This window comes from Urocampus carinirostris, chromosome 4 (assembly GCF_059441175.1).
Source record: "Urocampus carinirostris isolate Australia breed hairy pipefish chromosome 4, RoL_Ucar_1.0, whole genome shotgun sequence".
NCBI lineage: Eukaryota > Metazoa > Chordata > Actinopteri > Syngnathiformes > Syngnathidae > Urocampus > Urocampus carinirostris.
The window spans coordinates 1,088,289-1,107,031 of NC_142352.1; the positions used below are offsets into that span (position 1 = coordinate 1,088,289).

The 18,743-nt window shown below is 43.4% G+C and overlaps 2 protein-coding genes and 1 pseudogene across 2 annotated transcripts; 2 read left to right on the top strand and 1 right to left on the bottom strand.

Moving 5' to 3' along the window:
- Positions 1–299: 299 nt before the first annotated feature.
- On the top strand, positions 300–6,192 carry LOC148366616 (uncharacterized). The gene is made up of 2 exons (XM_088333424.1): positions 300–945; positions 3,554–6,192. The coding sequence occupies exons 1-2, from the start codon at positions 837–839 to the stop codon at positions 4,987–4,989; spliced, it is 1,545 nt and encodes a 514-aa protein (XP_088189550.1). The 5' UTR covers positions 300–836; the 3' UTR covers positions 4,990–6,192.
- Positions 6,193–7,633: 1,441 nt separating this feature from the next.
- On the top strand, positions 7,634–16,729 carry LOC148366617 (uncharacterized). Its single transcript, XM_088333324.1, has 3 exons — positions 7,634–8,002; positions 9,895–11,472; positions 16,203–16,729. The coding sequence occupies exons 1-3, from the start codon at positions 7,900–7,902 to the stop codon at positions 16,727–16,729; spliced, it is 2,208 nt and encodes a 735-aa protein (XP_088189450.1). The 5' UTR covers positions 7,634–7,899.
- On the bottom strand, positions 8,456–8,597 carry LOC148366618 (U2 spliceosomal RNA; annotated as a pseudogene).
- Positions 16,730–18,743: the final 2,014 nt, after the last annotated feature.

Genomic DNA, 18,743 nt, shown 5'->3' on the forward strand with positions numbered 1-18,743 from the left:
GTTTTAACGGCGGTTGGCATCCATCGCTTTGGTGCATTACCGCCCCCTATCTCTGAATACATGTCACCTCTTCCATTCCCCCCACGCCCCCTCCAGAAAACGAAAAAGTATGCTCCTTTGAGACCCAAAGTCCGAATTTGGAAAACTTTTCATTGAAAACCCCATCACCCCCACTTCCAGCAGATGTCTTTCCATTTCTTCTCTTTAGTTACAATGTATGTGTTTCACCCGGAGCGGTTATAGGGGGACACCAATTTGCAACGTACACACTGAAGTTTCCGGTAAAGCTGAGAAACGTACATCTGTGTGCGAGTTTTCATTTAAACGTAATATCTAACATAAAACAAAATCTGCAGGAAGTGGGGTGATGGAGTTTTCAATGAAAAGTTTGCTGAGTTCGGAGTTTGGATTTCAAAGGAGGATACTTTTCCGTTTTTTTGAGAAGCACGGGGCTTTTTGACATGGTTAAGGAATGGAAGACGTGACGGGTATTTGGTGACAGGGGGCGGTAATGCTCAAAGCGATGGATGTCAACCGCCGTTATACCTGAAGAAGAAGAAGAAGGAGAGAAAAGAAGACGTCGATAATGGCCGACGCGCCTAACACCTAGTCAGAACATAAAAACTGCCAAATTTCCTATACTAAACCTACAACTACTTAATCTTGAAAGCAGGCTTACTTTTAGTTCAGTACTTTGCCTGTGCCGAGCGACACTTTCTTTGTCCACTCGAATCGAGCTGACAAGATGGCGTTCTGCTCCGGTGTTATTCCGCGACCCTACGTTAAATCTTTGTTTAGCTAGGTAAAAACCATCTTGAGCTTCAAACGCAAATAAAATGTGCTCAATTGGGAAAGGAAACTTCCAAGAGGAGCTCCAGGGAGCGCAAGAAGAGACCGAAGGAGAACATCGACGGCCTGTCGTTGTTTCCAGGCAGCTCCGAGGAGGTTGGTCATTGTAGTTTCTCCTTGACTTTTAAGATCTTATTTGAGTTTGCATAGGGCCTTAGCTTATACCTCAATAATTATTTTCAAATAAGCATAATTGTGTTGTTATACATGACAACTGCTGAAAGTGATTGTAGTGATGCTTGAGTTGTATTCCGTGTGTGCAGATTTTATTAAACCATGTGGAAATGTCTGATTGCAGCCTTAAAGACGCGCTTATAATCTGTCCTTATGAGTCATCCTTATCTCCTAGTTTTGTTGTCCTTGGGGAAAGAAGGACAAACCTGGATGTTGCAACATGCATGTGTTCTGAGGACAAGTGTCACCACACAGGAGTCTCTATATCAAATGCATGGGGGACACAACTCCGATTTCCCCCCTAAAGTCTTTAAACAGCATTGATGCACGTTAAACATGAACAAAAGCACATCCGCTTTCAACATTCTTCTTTGATGCAGATATGAAGACGATTGCCATCATACTAACAATTTGTTTTTCAATGAAATTCAAATTAAAACACCAAGTTTACAACGTTGACAAATTTGTAAGCAAACATAATTTTTGGTTGAAAGTACAAAACTTTCAATCGTGATTTATTTTATAGGGTTAATATATGGCTATTAAATATTTTGTTTTTCATCATCGCCAGAAGATCATCTAGAACAGGGCTGGGCAAACTTTTTGAGTCGTGGGCCCCATCGGATTAAAAATGGCACAGGGGCTAGATTGAGAGGTGAAAAAATGATTGATTTTGTACAGTGTATATATATATATATATATATATATATATATATATATATATATATAACCGTAAAGTCCGGACTATAGAGCGCACATGATTATAAGCCGCACCCACCACATTTTAAGAGGAAAACCGATTTTGTACTTACACAAGCCGCACCTGTATATAAGCCGCATGCGCCCACATTAAATAAATGTAACACAAAGACAAAATTAACCCAAACCCGACTAAGTCCCGCGGTTGAAACTGAATGTCCTTCATAAAAGTACACAGTCCAAAAATCACAGCTGGCAAAATGAACGGAAAATGATAAAGGTTTGATGCAGATCTGCAGAGTCCGGGTCCCGTTGAAAGTAATCCAAGGAAAAAAGTATATATTTCCAAAGGTAAGGGTGGGAAGAATATATATCCACTATTGTCTGCCGTGTCCACAAACACTCACCTTTACCGGTCCCCACTTCCCGTCAGTCCGTGTTTTTTTCGCCCTTTCTTTTTTATTTGCCTGTGGGAAATATATCAGAATAAGTGTCTGAAATTAAGACATAACAAAAATATACAGTTGCAAATACATATTATACATGGTTACACATATTTACTGAGAAAGACGGTACACCGAGAGAGTTGTCAAAGCTTTAATAATAATAACTTTCATCCCAAACGATGCCTGTGACAGATAGCAACACGCTCGCAACACAGTAAACGGGTCTGTTAACAAAACATACCGTATCTGTAAAAATCACCGTAAACCGTCCTCATCTTCCTTCTTAGAACTGAAGCCGTCAAAGTCGTCTTCCTCAGTGTCGGAAAGAAACTATGTCATATAGACGTCGTCCCACGCTCCCTTATTCCAAAACACGCTAGCAACACGCTCGCTCCTTCTTTATCGGACTGCTCGATTGTTTTTAGCTTGAAAGCTGCGTCATGTGCCTTTCTTTTTGCATTTTGCATGATGAGGGCATGTTTTACACTAATTTAATTTATGCACAAGCCAAGAAGTTGCAGTCTTCCTCGACGTATATAATCCACCGGTCTAAATCTTACCTTTCGAACTTGAGCGCCGCTGGCGGCCATTAGAAAAACTACATAAATTGGCCGCATCACTGAATAAGCCACAGGGTTGAACATTTGGGAAAAAAGTAGTGGCATATAGTCCGGAATTTATGTTATGGTATATATATATATATATATATATATATATATATATATATATATATATATATGGTCCCTTTACAAAACATGGGGGTATCCATGTTTTCTCTACATGTTTGCAACCTGTTATATTTGATAGAATGCATTAAAATACTCAAAATGTATTAGGGCTGTCTGATTATTTTTTTAGGTGAAATTCAATGACTTTCTCGATAAATATGCACTGTCGTAAATGATGGTGGGGCAGAATATTACTGAACACAAGGGGGCGGGGGTTGCGTGTTCAGGTGCTGGCAATGAAGCCAGTCTTTCTCCTTTGAATCCTGCTGCCGGGGCAGCGAAGTCTTTGTCTTGACAGCAACAAACTCCGGAAACAGGATGTGTGTAGGGTACGAAGGATTCTGCCGTTTGAGACCAAAAGCTTAATGTTGCTGTCAGCAGGACTTTTTTTTCCAAATTCCTGATATTTCTTATATTTCATGTTGACGTCTGTGTACTGTCTGTTGATGCCGTTTCAACATCCATAGCAGGCTGGGGAATAACCTCGTGTGTGGCCCAGTCTCAAGGTTTCTTTATCTTCCTAATGCTGATTTTTGTTGTTTTCCTTGTCCTCGTGTAGGTTTCAGATCAAGGGATATTGTAAAAGTGTTTTGTGCAGCCCTTTTTGACAATTTGTGATTAAGGGCTATACGGATAATTGTGACTTGTGTCTTGCAGATATCAATGAAAAATATCTTCGGACTGCGCGTCAGGAACCAGAGTTGCCTCGTGTTAAAATCGTGGACAAGGAAGATTTTAAGCAGGATGAGGAAGATTTTAAGCCTGATCACGTTAAGCAGGAAACAGAGAACGTGGATCCTGTTCATGTTAAAGAAGAGGAGGATTTGGAAGTGCTGCGAGGGGCCGGTGTCCTTTCAACCATCGCCGATCAAGGTCAACACGAAGAGAACGATTGGCAGGAGCCTCTAAGCTTCAGTTCCTGTCAAAACATAATAACGGAAGACGACGACTCTGCAAACACTGGAAACCACAAACAGTCGAAGAGACTTATGTTTGCTCACACTGTTGAGAAAACTTTTGGCTGCCGGGTTTGTGGTCTTAAATTCACTGAAAAATCGAACTTTAAAATCCACACAAGAACCCACACTGGCAAGGAGCCGTTTGCCTGCTCTCTTTGTGGTAAAACCTTCACCCAAAAAAAACACTTGAAATTACACACAAGAACCCACTCTGGTGAGAAGCCGTTTGCTTGCTCGATTTGCAGTAAAAGATTTACTACGAGTGGACACCAAAAAAGACACTTGAGAACCCATACTGGCGAGAAGCCGTTTGTCTGCTCAGTTTGCGGTAAAAGATTCACCGAAAGCGGGAACTTCAAAATACACTTGAGAACCCACACTGGCGAGAAGTCTTTTGCCTGCTCGGTTTGTGGTTCAAAATTTACTCATAAATCAAACTTAAAAATTCACGCAAGAAGACACACTGGTGAGAAACCTTTTAACTGTACAGTTTGTGGGAAACGTTTCTCCCAGATGGGGAACTTAAATTCACACACACTAATCCATACCGGTGAAAAGCCGTTTGCCTGCTCAGTTTGCGGGAAAAGATTCACCGGGAGTGGGAACTTAAAAACACACTCAAGAACCCACACTGGCGCGAAGCCTTTTGCCTGCTCTGTTTGTGGTCTAACATATACTCATAAATCAAACTTAAAAATACACTCAAGAAGCCATACTGGTGAGAAGCCATTTGCCTGCTCAATTTGCGGTGTAAAATTCACTGCAAAATCAAGCTTAAGAAGTCACACAAGAACCCACACTGGTGAGAAACCTTTTAAATGTACAGTTTGTGGGAAAAGTTTTGCCCGGATCGGGAACTTAAAATCACACACACTAATCCACAATCGCGAGAAGTCGTTTGCATGTTCAGTTTGTGGTAAAACTTTCACCCACAAAGGAACCTTGAAATTACACACAAGAACCCACACTGATGAGAAGCCGTTTGCCTGCTCAGTTTGCGGTAAAAATTTCAGCCATAATCCGAGTTTAAGAAAACATAGAAGGACCCACACCTGTAAATATCCTTTTTGTTGTTCAGTTTGCGGTCAAAGATTCTCAAGTCAGGTGAAGGCTCAGGGTCACAAATGTGCTTGAGGCAAAAAATAGCTCTCAAGTCTGAGCCTGAACCGAAATTCTGGTTGGGCCTAAAATATCAAGGATAACGCATGGCCGGGCTTCTCTCTTGTTGACTTGAAAATATCCACTTTGGAGCGCCTCCGTCATTGTGGATCATTTCAAAAAAGTTAGTGAGAGTGAAGCCCTTCGTCTCACTAGAAAGTCCTCACAAATAAAATGTGAACATTTGGGTTTGCTTTAGGCTTTTAGCTTGATGAGATGCAAGTTCTTGCTTTTACATTTTTGAGTTACCAAAATCAAGATGATCGTTTCAATGATTTGTTTTAGATCTCATGCTGATTAAAGGATACTACATTATATACTCTTATTCAACCTGTAAAGCATTAAGACTTTTTATGTGAATTTCATTATTTTGCATCACATATACAGCAGGTGTATTCTCAATGTGAGTTAGTGACTGGACCGTTTTTGATTATTGTTCCGTCGTTTGAATGATGATGATTTTACTTTCAAGTGAATGTGTTCAAGCAACTTCATACATTTGAGATTGGATTCATAAAAATGTCTTCAATTCAATTGCTGAACTGAGTGATTTTCATTTGTTTTTAAAATGTATCATTTGTATAAAATGTCCAAGATTGAGCATTTCTCTCATTAGCTGCACCGCTTATCCTCAGTAGGGTTGCGGGGGTTCTGGAGCCCGTCCCAGCTTTCTTCGGGCAGTGGACACCCTGAACTGGTTGCCAACCAATAGCAGGGCACACAGGGAAAGACAACTCGCTCGCTCATTCACACCAAGGAACATTTTGGACCTTCCAATCCACCTGAAATATGCATGTTTTTGGAATGTGGGAGGAAACCGGAGTGCCCAGAGGAAACCCACGCAAGCACGGGGAGAACATACAAATTCCGCACAGGAAGTCCGGTAGCTGGATTTGGACCCTCACAGGAGGTTCCCAAGACCTTAGAACTGTGCCTGGACATGCGCTAACCACTGTGCTGCCGTGCTACCCCTATTCTATTCTATAATGTTGTTGCCTTTTGATAAGACTTGTTCCCTTGTACCTGAAATGAAAGGAAGAACTCTCACTTGTCAAAATCATGTTAAGAAATGTTGCTTGTGTTGAAGTGGTTCGCGAAGGTCATTGGTTCTATCTTCTTGGGAAAACGAACTTTATTTGGTTTTAATTTCCATCAATAAAGAGAATTGACATAATCATTGATTCGAATGTAATCCAACGTTATTTCATATCTTTACCCAACAAATACCGGACAATGATTTAAAAAAATGTCTTTTTTGTTCTCGTTTCTCCACAACCCAGCAAACGGTTCTTCTTTATCTGTTTCCTCTGTGAGTGCGTCTTAATAACCGCCGTTAAAAACAAATTCCCAAAGATAATTCGACATTTCAGTAAATTGATGAAATTGGACAGGAGACGCGCTTCATTGAATGTTGGATAATTAAAGTAAATTATATAAGAAATGATTTTGATGAGGGGTAAAGGATGATTAAATTCCTGTTTTTTTGGGGGGGGCGGGGGACACTAACAGCAATAAAGGGAATTGACATAATCATTGATTCGAATGTAATCTGACATTATTTCATGTCCTTCATGTCTGTTTCACTAACCTGAGGACCTGTTTGTGTTACAAGCTGAGTAACCCGGTCCCAGAAGATCAATTTGTCTTTTTGTTTTCGATGCCATCTGACATATATGTTTTATCAAACAGTACATTACATTTTTCCTTGTGCGCTTTCAGGTCTTCACTGAATTTCTTCATTCACTATATCCATCCATCCATTTTCTGCACCGCTTATCCTTAGTAGGGTTGCGGGGGTGCTGGAGCCCATCCCAGCTATCTTGGGGCAGTGGGCAGGGGACACCCTGAACTGGTTGCCAGCCAGTCGCAGTGCACACAGAGACAGACAACTCACTCGCTCATACACACCAAGGGACAATTTGGATCGGCCAATTAAGAATCCGCAAATTTGACTAATGTGCAAACAGCTGATGTGGAAGAGCTTGCGGACTACTTAGCATATGCTAAGCAGATAGTGGCAACATTAAGCAGAGCGAAGGAAGCCCGAGGTGATGCATGATTAGTGACAATGGTGTTGAAATCACTCACAGATGAATACAACCCATTTCTGTACATGTTCCTTATACAAGAGAAGGAATGACCTTGAAAGGGTTCAAGGTAAGACGAAGAATATTTGAGGGCAAATTGCGATACCACAGCCGACCAGAAGCGAACAAAGTGATGACTGCAAGCATCAGGACCTCTAAATTAAAGGTACATTGACTTTGTTTTTTTATATTCCGGTGTTTTGGTTTGTTGTGCGGTTTAATTGTACTGTAAACACAACATTGCTCTCAGGTTTTTGGATGGAAATGTTTCTGCGTTTTGTTGAATGTAACATATTAACTGTTTTCTTCTTTTTTTCGATGTTTACTACGTTTTGTGTGTTGTTACCCATTGCAACATCCATTGCAGCCTGGTCTTCCTTAAAAGGGGATTACTACTTGTGTGGCCCCTTCTCAAGGTTTATTATTTTCACTCATGACAATAAAGGTATTCTATTCTATGATGGGGGCGGTAATACACCAACTGGATGGATGTCGATCGCCATTAAACAAAGAAGAAGAAAAAGAAAAAAAAAGAGACCTGATAATGGCCGATCGCCTACCACCAAATCAGATTATAAAAACTGCCAAATATCCTAGATTAGACCTACAACTATTTGAGCTTAAAAGCAGGCTAACTTTAAGTTAATTTTTACAGGTCTGTACTCTGCCTATTTACTGCCGACCGACACTTTCTTTTTCCACTCGAGTCGCGCTGACAACGTGGCGTTCTGCTCCGGCCCTTCGGGAAATCTTGATTTAGCTTGGTAAAAATCCAGCTTGAGCTTCAAACGCAAATAAAATGTGCTCAAATGGGAAAGGAAATTTCCAAGAGGAACTTCAGGGAGCGCAAGAAGAGACCGCCGAGCGAGAACCGGTCTTTGTTTACAAGGAGCTCCGAGGAGGTTGGTCATTGTAGTTTCTCCTTGACATCTCACATTTGTCTTTAAAGATATTATTTGAGTTTGGATAGGGCCAAATAAGTATAAGTGTATTTTTATACATATCAAACTGCTGAAAGTGATTGTAGTGATGCTTGAGGTGTATTCCGTGTGTTAAGGATACGACCGAGTGTGCAGTTTCCTCATGCGTGAGACGATAAGCAGGACATTGCGGTTCAGCCTTTAAGAATGTTTATTCTCAACAGCAAGCAAACAAGAACATGGCTCCAACCAATCCAACATGGCGTTGGGGTGGGGGGTGGGGGCGGATTTGTATAGGTTTATTGTTCTATATTCTTTATCAATTATCCATTATCAGTTAATTCATGATACACTTCAAAGCCAATAGGCCGAGACTCTTGCTGCCAGCCAAGGGGCTGAGTCAAGGTCCTAGCCAAAGGGCTAAGAAGCTATCAGTGCAAATGCACCATTCCCGGAGGTACTGCAATACTGGGATGATACTTGGAGTGGATAGAGCAAGCCCTTGTTCCATCTCCCAATTGCAAAAATCAATAGTCAGAGGATTGTGGATCATTTAAAAAAAGTTAGTGAGAGAGAAGTCCTTCCTCTCACTAAAAAGTCCCCACAAATAAAATGTGAACATTTGGGTTTGCTTTGGGCTCAGTCCCTCAAATGAAGTGAATTTGTCAGGCTTTGGCTTTTAGCTTGAAGAGATGCAAGTTCTTGCTTTTACATTTTTGAGTTGCCAAAATCAAGATGATTGTTTCAAAGATTTATTTTCCAACATGGCAATCAACAATTTATAGCAAAACGAAATATGATGCGTGCGTCATGACGTCACTCAATGTAAAACGTCTTACCGCAATTTCACGAGTAAGAGCGCTATACAATTGACAAATCTTAACACCCCCACTCGCTCTTAGATCTGTGGATTACTTTTGGAACGCAATCGACATTGACAAATACGTTTTTCCTTCACACATGCAAACAAAAATCTTGTACACATTTATGTGCCAAACAAACCCTGAGCAATCATTTTTACTTTTAACTTAGTAGCTGGGTTTGTCATTTGATCAGTAGGACAGTATTGCCTGTTGACTGGGTTTCTGGCTAGTGCAATAGTACCCCGATTGTCACTTTTGTCTTTGCATATTGATAATTGTCCATTCCTTTGAGCAGTTGTTTTAGGTACATGCATTCTTGTATAGCTGATGCTAAAGAAATGTATTCTGCCTCACATGTAGATAGTACAACTGTTGCTTTTTTTTGTTTTCCATGAGATTCGAGAACTTTCCTCACTTAGACTAGCACAATATCCTCCTGTGCTCCGTCTGTCTGTTACATTTAATACATACATCTAATACATTTTGACATCAATATCATTTATTTTACTGTCATAAATCTCTTGTTCTATCTCTCTCGCCATAATCTATGCACACTTCAGATTTCTGTGTTCCCTTTTCGTTGGCAGTTTTGGTCGTGAATTTCACTCATCTGTGTCTTTGTACTCTTGCTGTATCTGGGTAGTAGACCAGATAAGCTGGGCTGTTTTTATCATAGTCCACGAAAATACCTTGATCACACCTAGAATCTAATTTCCCTTTTTCTTGCTTATAGGCAAAACGGATTAATCCAAATTTGTGAAGTTTGGATATGTTAGACATTTTTCCCGTAAACAGTTTATATAGTGTTTTCATTGTCTGGGCGACAGTGGAATTTATACTGAGTTCGGTCAGCGTTGTTTTTCTCTAGCCGGGCGCTCGATTCTCCAAAATTACGCAATTTCCCAGAAATAGTTGCAGTCCAAATTCTTATCAGTTAAGCAAATAGTTGGAGTCGCCCCAACCCGGCCAAAGTCCTTTCAGTTACAAATAATTGTGACTTGTGTCTTGCAGATATCAGTGAAAAATATCTTCCTACTGCGCGTCAGGAACCAGAGTTGATTCGTGTTAAAATCGTGGACAAGGAAGATTTTAAGAGGGATGAGGAAGAATTCAAGCCTGATCACGTTAAGCAGGAAACTGAGAACGTGGATCCTGTTCATGTTAAAGAAGAAGAGGATTTGGAAGTGTCGCTCAGGGCCGGTGTCCCTTCAACCATCGCAGATCAAGGTCAACACGAAGAGAACGATTGGCAGGAGCCTCTAAGCTTCAGTTCCTGTCAAAACATAATAACGGAAGACGACGACTCTGCAAACACTGGAAACCACAAACAGTCGAAGAGACATATGTTAGATCACACTGTTGAGAAGCCTTTTGCCTGCTCAATTTGTGGTAAAACCTTCACCCGAAAAGGAGCCTTGAAAGTACACACAATAACCCACACTTGTGAGAAGCCGTTTGCCTGCTCAGTTTGCGGGAAAAGATTCATTACGAGTGGACACCTAAAAAGCCACTCAAGAACCCACACTGGCGAGAAGCCTTTTGTCTGCTCAGTTTGTGGTCAAACATTCACCCAAAAAGGACACGTGAAATTACACTTAAGAACCCATACTGGTGAGAAACCTTTTAACTGTACAGTTTGTGGTGAACGTTTCTCTCAGACGGGGCACTTAAAATCACACACACTAATCCATACTGGTGAGAAGCCATTTGCCTGCTCAATTTGTGGTCTAAAATTCACTGTTAAATCAAGCTTAAGTATCCACATAAGAACCCACACTGGCGAGAAGCCTTTTGCCTGCTCGGTTTGTGGTCTAAAATTTACTCATAAATCATCCTTAACAATCCACACAAGAACCCACACTGGTGAGAAACTTTTTAACTGTACATTTTGTGGTGAACGTTTCTCCCAGATGGGGCACTTAAAATCACACACAGTAATCCATACTGGTGAGAAGCCGTTTGCCTGCTTGGTTTGCGGTAAAAGATTTGCCAAGAAGGGAAACATAAAAATACACTCAAGAACCCACACTGGTGAGAAGCCATTTGCCTGCTCGGTTTGTGGTCTAAAATTTACTCATAAATCAAACTTAAAAAGGCACACAAGAACCCACACTGGTGAGAGACCGTATGGCTGCTCAGTTTGCGGTAAAAGATTCACCGAGAGTGGAATCTTAAAAATCCACTCAAGAACCCACACTGGTGAGAAACCTTTCAACTGTACAGTTTGTGGTGAACGTTTCTCCCAAATGGGGCACTTAAAATCACACACACTAATCCATACTGGTGACAAGCAGTTCGCCTGCTCAGTTTGTGGTAAAACTTTCACCCAAAAAGGAACCTTGAAATTACACACATTAACCCACACTGGTGAGAAGCCGTTTGCTTGCTCAATTTGCGGTAAAAGATTCACTATGAGTGGACACCTAAAAAGCCACACAAGCACCCACACTGTTGAGAAGCCTTTTGCCTGCTCAATTTGTGGTAAAACCTTCACCCGAAAAGGAACCTTAACATTACACACAAGAATCCACACCGGTGAGAAGCCATTTGCCTGCTCAATTTGTGGTCAAAAATTCACTGTAAAATCACATTTAAGAAGCCACACAAGAATCCACACTGGTGAGAAACCGTTTACATGTACAGCGTGTGGGAAAAGTTTTGTCCGGATCGGGCACTTAAAATCACACACACTAATTCATAACAGGAAGAAACTGAAAATTCAGCCATAAACAGAGTCTAATAAAACATACAAGAACCCATGCCTGTAAATATCCCTTTTGTTGTTCAGTTTGCGATCAAAGATTCTCAAGTCAGGCGAAGGCTCAGGGTCACAAATGCGCTTGAGGCAGAGGTTATTTCTTAAGTCTGAGCCTGAACCGAAATTCTGGTTGGTTCTAAAATGTCATAATGCATGGCCAGGCTTCTCTCTTGTTGACTTGAAAATATCCACTTTTGGTGTTTCTCCATCATTGTGGATCATTTAAAAAAATTTAGTGAGAGAGAAGTCCTTCCTCTCACAAACAAGTCCTCTCAAATAAAATGTGAACATTTGGGTTTGCTTTGGGCTCAGTCCCTCAAATGAAGTGAATTTGTCCGGCTTTGGCTTTTAGCTTGATGAGATTCAAGTTCTTGCTTTTACATTTTTGAGTTGCCAAAATCAAGATGATTGTTTCAAAGATTTATTTTAGATCTGATGCTTATTAAAGGATCCTACATTATATTCTCTTATTCAACTCGTAAAGCATTAAGACTTTTTATGTTGATTTTGAACTGAGTGATTTTCTTTTGTTTTTAAAATGTATCATTTGGATAAAATGTCCAAGATTGAGCATTTCTTGTGCTTGTCTCAATGTTTTCATAACGTTGTTGCCTCTTGATAAGACTTGTTACCTTGTACCTGAAATGAAAGGAAGAACTCTAAATTGTCAACATCATGTTAAGAAATGTTGTATGTGATGAAGATGTTCGTGAAGGTCATTGGTTCTATCGTCTTGGGAAAACTGAAGACGAAAAACAAACTTTTTTGGTTTTGATTTCTATCAATAAAGGGAATTGACATAATCATTGATTCGAATGTAATCTGACATTATTTCATGTCCTTCATGTCTGTTTCACTAACGTGAGGACCTGTTTGTGTTACAGGCCTCACACTGAGTAACCCGGTCCCAGAAGATCAATTTCTCTGTTTTTGTTTTCGATGCCATATGATATCTATGTTTTATCAAACAGTACATAACATTTTTCCTTGTGCGCTTTCAGGTCTTCACTGAATTTCTTCATTTACTGTATACAAACATACTTCCGGCGCCGTCGCAAATGGCAGCCACTCCAGCAGCTCCCGTGTTATTTTCCCTACTTTTGTGATTAATTGTTTTGTTTATTGCTTATATCTTCAGTGTTTGCCTTGCCTTGCAGCACTTTGGATTATTTTACTTTATATCCTATGGATATGGGTTATAACGCACAAAAATGCGTTTATTCGAGGAATCAACTTCTCTGCCTGAAGAATTCCCAGACGCTAACGTCGTGCTAACCGGCTTCTGCGCTGTTCGGGCTGACAGAGACACAAAAGCCAGTGGGAAGCGCAGAGGAGGGGGACTGGTTATCTACGTGAACACGAGGTGGTGTAACCCCGGGCATGTAAAAACAAAGCTTTCTATATGCTGCCGTGATGTCGAACTTTTGGCCGTAAGTCTGCGTCCCTATTACATGCCCAGAGAGTTCAGACACGCCATTGCTGTTATTGTTCACATCCCACCGCGCGCTGATGCGGAAGTAGCGTGTGACATCATCCACTCCGCTGTGGCAAAGCTACAAACACAACACCCGGAGGCTGCAATGTTAATCTCTGGGGACTTCAACCACGTGACTCTTGATAAGACACTGCCCTCTTTCGTCCAGTATGTGGACCGCAAGACCAGGGGAAATAGGACTATTGACCTCCTGTATGCGAACATCAAGGATGCCTATCGTGCAATGACACTGCCTGCCCTTGGGAAAGGAGACCACGAACTCATTCTGCTTAAACCCTTATTACAAACCAAAAGTGAGGAGGCTACCAACAACGATACGCTCTTTTAGAAAATGGTCCACCGAGGCAGAGCAGGCTCTGAGAGACTGCTTTGGACGTACGGACTAGGATGTCCTGCTAGAGTCCAGCTGTGGGGACATTGAGGAGATGGCAAACTGCACTACTGACTACATTAACTTCTGCATGGACAATGTTGTTCTTATAAAGACTGTACGCTGCTATGCCAACAACAAGCCCTGGATCACAAGCGACATCAAGTGCCTCCTGAACCAAAAAAAGAGGGCCTCTAAAGATGGCGATCTGCAGGAGTTAAAACGAGTACAGAGGGAGCTCAGAGTTAAGCTCCGGAATGTGAAGGATCAGTACAGGAGGAAGTTGGAGAAGAAGCTGCAGAACAACAACATGAAGGAGGTGTGGGAAGGGATGAAAACAATTACTGGCTGCAGCACCAAGCAGGGTGTGGCTGTGGATGTAGATGTGGGGCGAGTCAACCAGTTGAACAACTTTTTCAACAGGTTTTGACCACTCCGCCTCATCCTCAGCCCTGAGTACTGCAACTCTCCCTCCGCCTCCCCCTCTGGACACTAGCATGGAAGACATCCTCCCACTCAAAATAACTGCAGCCCAGGTGTGTGGAGAGCTGATGAGGCTGCGAACCAGCAAGGCAGCTGGTCCAGATGGAGTATCCCCCCGACTGCTGAAAGCCTGTGCGTCTGAGCTGGGAGACCCTCTACAGCGCATCTTCAACCTGAGCCTTGAACAGGGGAGGGTCCCTCAGCTGTGGAAAACATCCTGCATCATCCCTGTCCCAAAGAAATCAAGACCTGAGGAACTTAACGACATCAGGCCGGTCGCCCTGACATCACATGTGATGAAAACCATGGAGCGGTTGCTGCTGCACCACCTGAGGCTACAGGTCCGTCACGCCATCGACCCTCTGCAATATGCTTACCAAGAGAAGGTGGGAGTGGAGGATGCTATAGTATACATGTTACACCGATCCCTCTCTCACCTGGATAGGTTGAAGGGGGCTGTGAGGATTACATTTTTGGACTTCTCCAGTGCCTTCAATACCATACAGCCTCTGCTACTGAGTAAGAAACTGACAGAGATGGGAGTTAGCGCACACCTTGTAGAATGGATTACAGACTACCTGACAGGCAGACCCCAGTATGTGAAACAGGGGGGCTGTACATCGGACACTGTGGTTAGCAGCACAGGATCTCCGCAGGGGACCGTGCTCTCTCCGTTCCTATTCACTCTGTATACATTGGACTTTAAGTACAACTCTGAGTCCTGCCATGTGCATAAGTTTGCCGATGACACTGCGATCGTGGGATGTATCAGAAATGGGCAGGAGGACTACAGGAAATTAATTCAGGACTTTGTCCGATGGAGCGACGCAAACCACCTGCACCTGAACACCACCAAGACCAGGGAGATGGTGGTGGACTTCAGGAGAACTAGAACTCACCCGGTTCCTGTAACCATCAAAGGAGAATGTGTAGAATTTGTCCAGACCTACAAATACCTGGGTGTGCAGCTGGACAACAAACTGGACTGGACCGCCAACACAGAAGCTCTGTGCAGGAAAGGCCAAAGCCGACTTTACTTCCTCAGAAGGCTGGCTTCCTTCAAAATCTGCAAAAAGCTCCTGAAAATATTCTATGAGACTGTTGTGACAAGCGCCCTCTTCTATGCGGCAGCGTGTTGGGGAGGCAGCGTCATGAAGAAGGATGCCTCGCGTCTTAATAAACTGGCGAGGAAAGCGAGCTCTGTTGTGGGCACAGAGCTGGACAGCTTGACAACAGTAGCCGAGAGTCGGGCACTGGAAAGCTGCGGTCAATCGTGGACAATCCATCGCATCCACTACACAGCATTATCTCCAGACAGAAGAGCAGTTTCAGCGACAGACTGCTGTCACTGTCTTGTACCACGGACAGACTGAAGAGATCTTTTCTCCCTCATGCCATGAGTTACCTGTATTCAGAGGCCACGGAATATTAGGGTCATGTACAGACGCCGAGTCCACTGGCGTGAGGTTGAGAGAGGATAAAATGGGGGTTGTGGAATTACGCCAGTCCTCTCTCTTGAGGCGTTTAGGACCGTGCTTTTGGAGGAGTACTCTCCTGTGATCGTTGGGAGGGAGGTGGAACCATTCATCAGCTTTCCTAAGGCTGGCAAGCTGAAGTCGGGAGGAGAGCGGTGGGAGCTGGGCTTCATGGAGGACAGCGTCGATGGGAGTAGATCGAAGTTGGCCCGTAATTGCTCGAGCCGTGTCCGATTGTGCCCTCTCCAGTTTCTGGATATTGGTGTTGGAGGCCCAGGGCGGCCAGGCAGGAGCTGCATATTCAGCGAGCGATTTGACGGTGGCAATGTAGATCGTCCGCATCTCCAAGGGCCGCCATCCCCAAGACGTGCCGGTCAGTTGTCGCAGGAGATTGGATCGTTGCTTCATGACTTGGCTCAAGTGCCGGACATGCTCATTGAAGGTCAGTCGGCGATCGTATCGAACCCCCAGGAAAGTAGGAGTAGGATTCATCTTGAGTCTCGAACCCCCTACAGTGATGTTTGGGTACCAAGAGGAATCGGCAGCGTCCATGGAAAAGAAGGCGACTTCTGCCGTGCTGAGGGTGAGATGATTAATAGTGGCCCATTGGTTGACTAACTCGACTTTGTGGTGAACGTTTCTCCCAGACTGGGCACTTAAAATCACACACACTAATCCATACTGGTGAGAAGCCGTTTGCCTGCTCGGTTTGCGGTAAAAGATTCACCGTGAATGGGAAATTAAAAATACACTCAAGAACCCACACTGGCGAGAAGTCGTTTGCCTGCTCAGTTTGCGGTCTAAAGTTTACTCATAAATCAAACTTAACAATCCACACAAGAACCTACACTGGTGAGAAACCTTTTAACTGTTCAGTTTGTGGTAAAACCTTCACCCAAAAAGGAACCTTGAAATTACACACATTTGCCCACACTGGTAAGAAGCCATTTGCCTGCTCAATTTGTGGTGTAAAATTCACTGTAAAATCAAGCTTAAGAAGCCACACAAGAACCCACACTGGTGAGAAACCGTTTACCTGTACAGTGTGTGGGAAAAGTTTTGTCCGGATCGGGCACTTAAAATCACACACACTAATTCATAACAGGGAGAAACCCTTTGGGGACAAAAAGTTCATCCTGAGCGCTATGTCACATCACGGAGAAAGAACGGAGAAGGAACGGAATACTGGGAATAAAGGAACCATGTTGGCCGGTTTACACTCAGTCCACGGACGGGCCGGAGTTTGGCACACCGCAGACACATAATAGGGCCCTTAAGGTCCACTAGATGAAAATGCATCCATATACTCACACTGCGACGGCCGCAGGAAACTCATGCCGAAATGCGCTCAGTGAATTTGTGACCAGGGTGGTGGCGTGCCCATCGTGGTCTGCTTCTGGGGGCCCACTCGGGCTCGGGAAACGAAGTAATGGCCGCCTAGCCTAGGGGCCACCCTAAGCGCGATGGTGGAACAGCTTGCCGGAAGGGCGGAGAGGGGCCCTCAGAGACGCGGCCTCCGGGGGGGCCACTCAAGCCCGGGAAACGAAGTAATGGCCGCCTATAGCGTAGGGGCTACAAACTGGGCGTGACAGCGGCACAGCTTGCGCGGAAGGGCGAAAGGGGGCCCTCTGCGTCAATAATTTCAAAAAATATATTTCTTGTTCTTGTTTCTCCACAACCCAGAAAACGGTTCTTCTTTATCTGTTTCTTCTTTGAGTGCATCTTTGACGATGTGATGCCCCCTACAGTCTCATTCCAAGCATCTTAGTAACCCGCGTTAAAAACAACTTCCCAAAGATAATTCAACATTTCAGTAAATTGATGAAATTGGACAGGAGATGTTGTGGATTGATGGAGTCGGCTTGGCATAAGGAACGCATTAGGATATAAAAAGAGAGATTACGGCATGTTTATCCCGAGTGTAAATGTCAGAGAATGTTATCAATGATCGACTTGGGCTGCCAAAGAATGGCGTTCTTCTTTGCCAAGTCTTATTGGCAGGGAACATGCAAGGTCGAGCCGACCTCAAACAATTCTTGGAAATTGGGAGCTGAAAGATAACAAAACATTCTGTCTGGTAGCGTGCATAAACACGTGCGAGGGGGACGGGCGAAAGTAATACAAAATGCTGTATTAGGATATAAAAAGACTTGAAAAAATTGTCTCTGAAGACAAACGAGACTTTGAGACCTTTGTTTTGTATGCTGATGAAGATAATCAAACGAGCGCTCCTTTTCACGCCAAGACTCCATAGCATCTTGTTGTTTACGTATTCGGGGCATATTGCTCAGGCTGCCCCACGATAACTTCAACCCGCCTGGAGGGACAAGAACATAGCAGTGAAATCAAAGATCAGACTCATGCAAGTGCCGGTTACCTCCATTCTGCTAGCAAGACACAGGCTCTCAAGCTGGAAAGGAAAATGCAGGCCAGGAAGATGAGATGCTACAGAAACATTCTAGCTATCAGCGACTTTGCCCGTGTGACAAATCAAACAGTGCGCTACACCATCAGAGGTCACATTGGACACTACCAAGAACCGTTGTCAAAGACTTGAGTGGTCACGTCACAAGATCATCAGAACTGGCCAAGATATCTCTCCAGACCACAGTCTGAGTGGTCAGGAGAACTGGGCCCACAACATTAAGGAATGGACTGGTGCCAACTTTGCCACGACCCAAACGCAGGCCAGGAACTGTCAACAGCAGAGAAAGCTGTCCAGAGTTGCGTCCTCAGTGGACGACCCAGGTGGTTCATGGAACCGTGAATTGTGATTACTCAAGTCCGGCAATCTTTTTGGTGCTCATCCTTTACTCAGTTCATTTTTCCCGAATGAATGACGATTTATATGACACGTAGGCGCTAAATAATACACAATATTTTGAAAAGGAAACATGCCATTTTTCAAGTATCACCAGGCTAACAGAACTTGTGACGCCTAAAATATTTATGTTGATGGTCACAAGTTTGAATGTCTTATCTTTTGTTTTGTTTGTATGAGAAATGGGGCGGCACGGCGGATGGGTGGGTAGCTTGTCCGGTGCACAATTCTAAATCCAGTGATCAGCCGAAGTTTGCATGTTCTCCTCGAGCCTGCGTGAACCCCCCCCCCCCCCCCCCCCCCATTGCAAAATCATGCATGTCAGGTTAGTTGGCCGGTCCAAATTGTCCCTTGGTGTGAATGAGCGAGTGAGTTGTCTGTCTCTGTGTGCACTGCGACTGGCTGGCAACCAGTTGGGGGTGTCTGGGTTGTGGAGAAACGAGAACAAAAAATATATT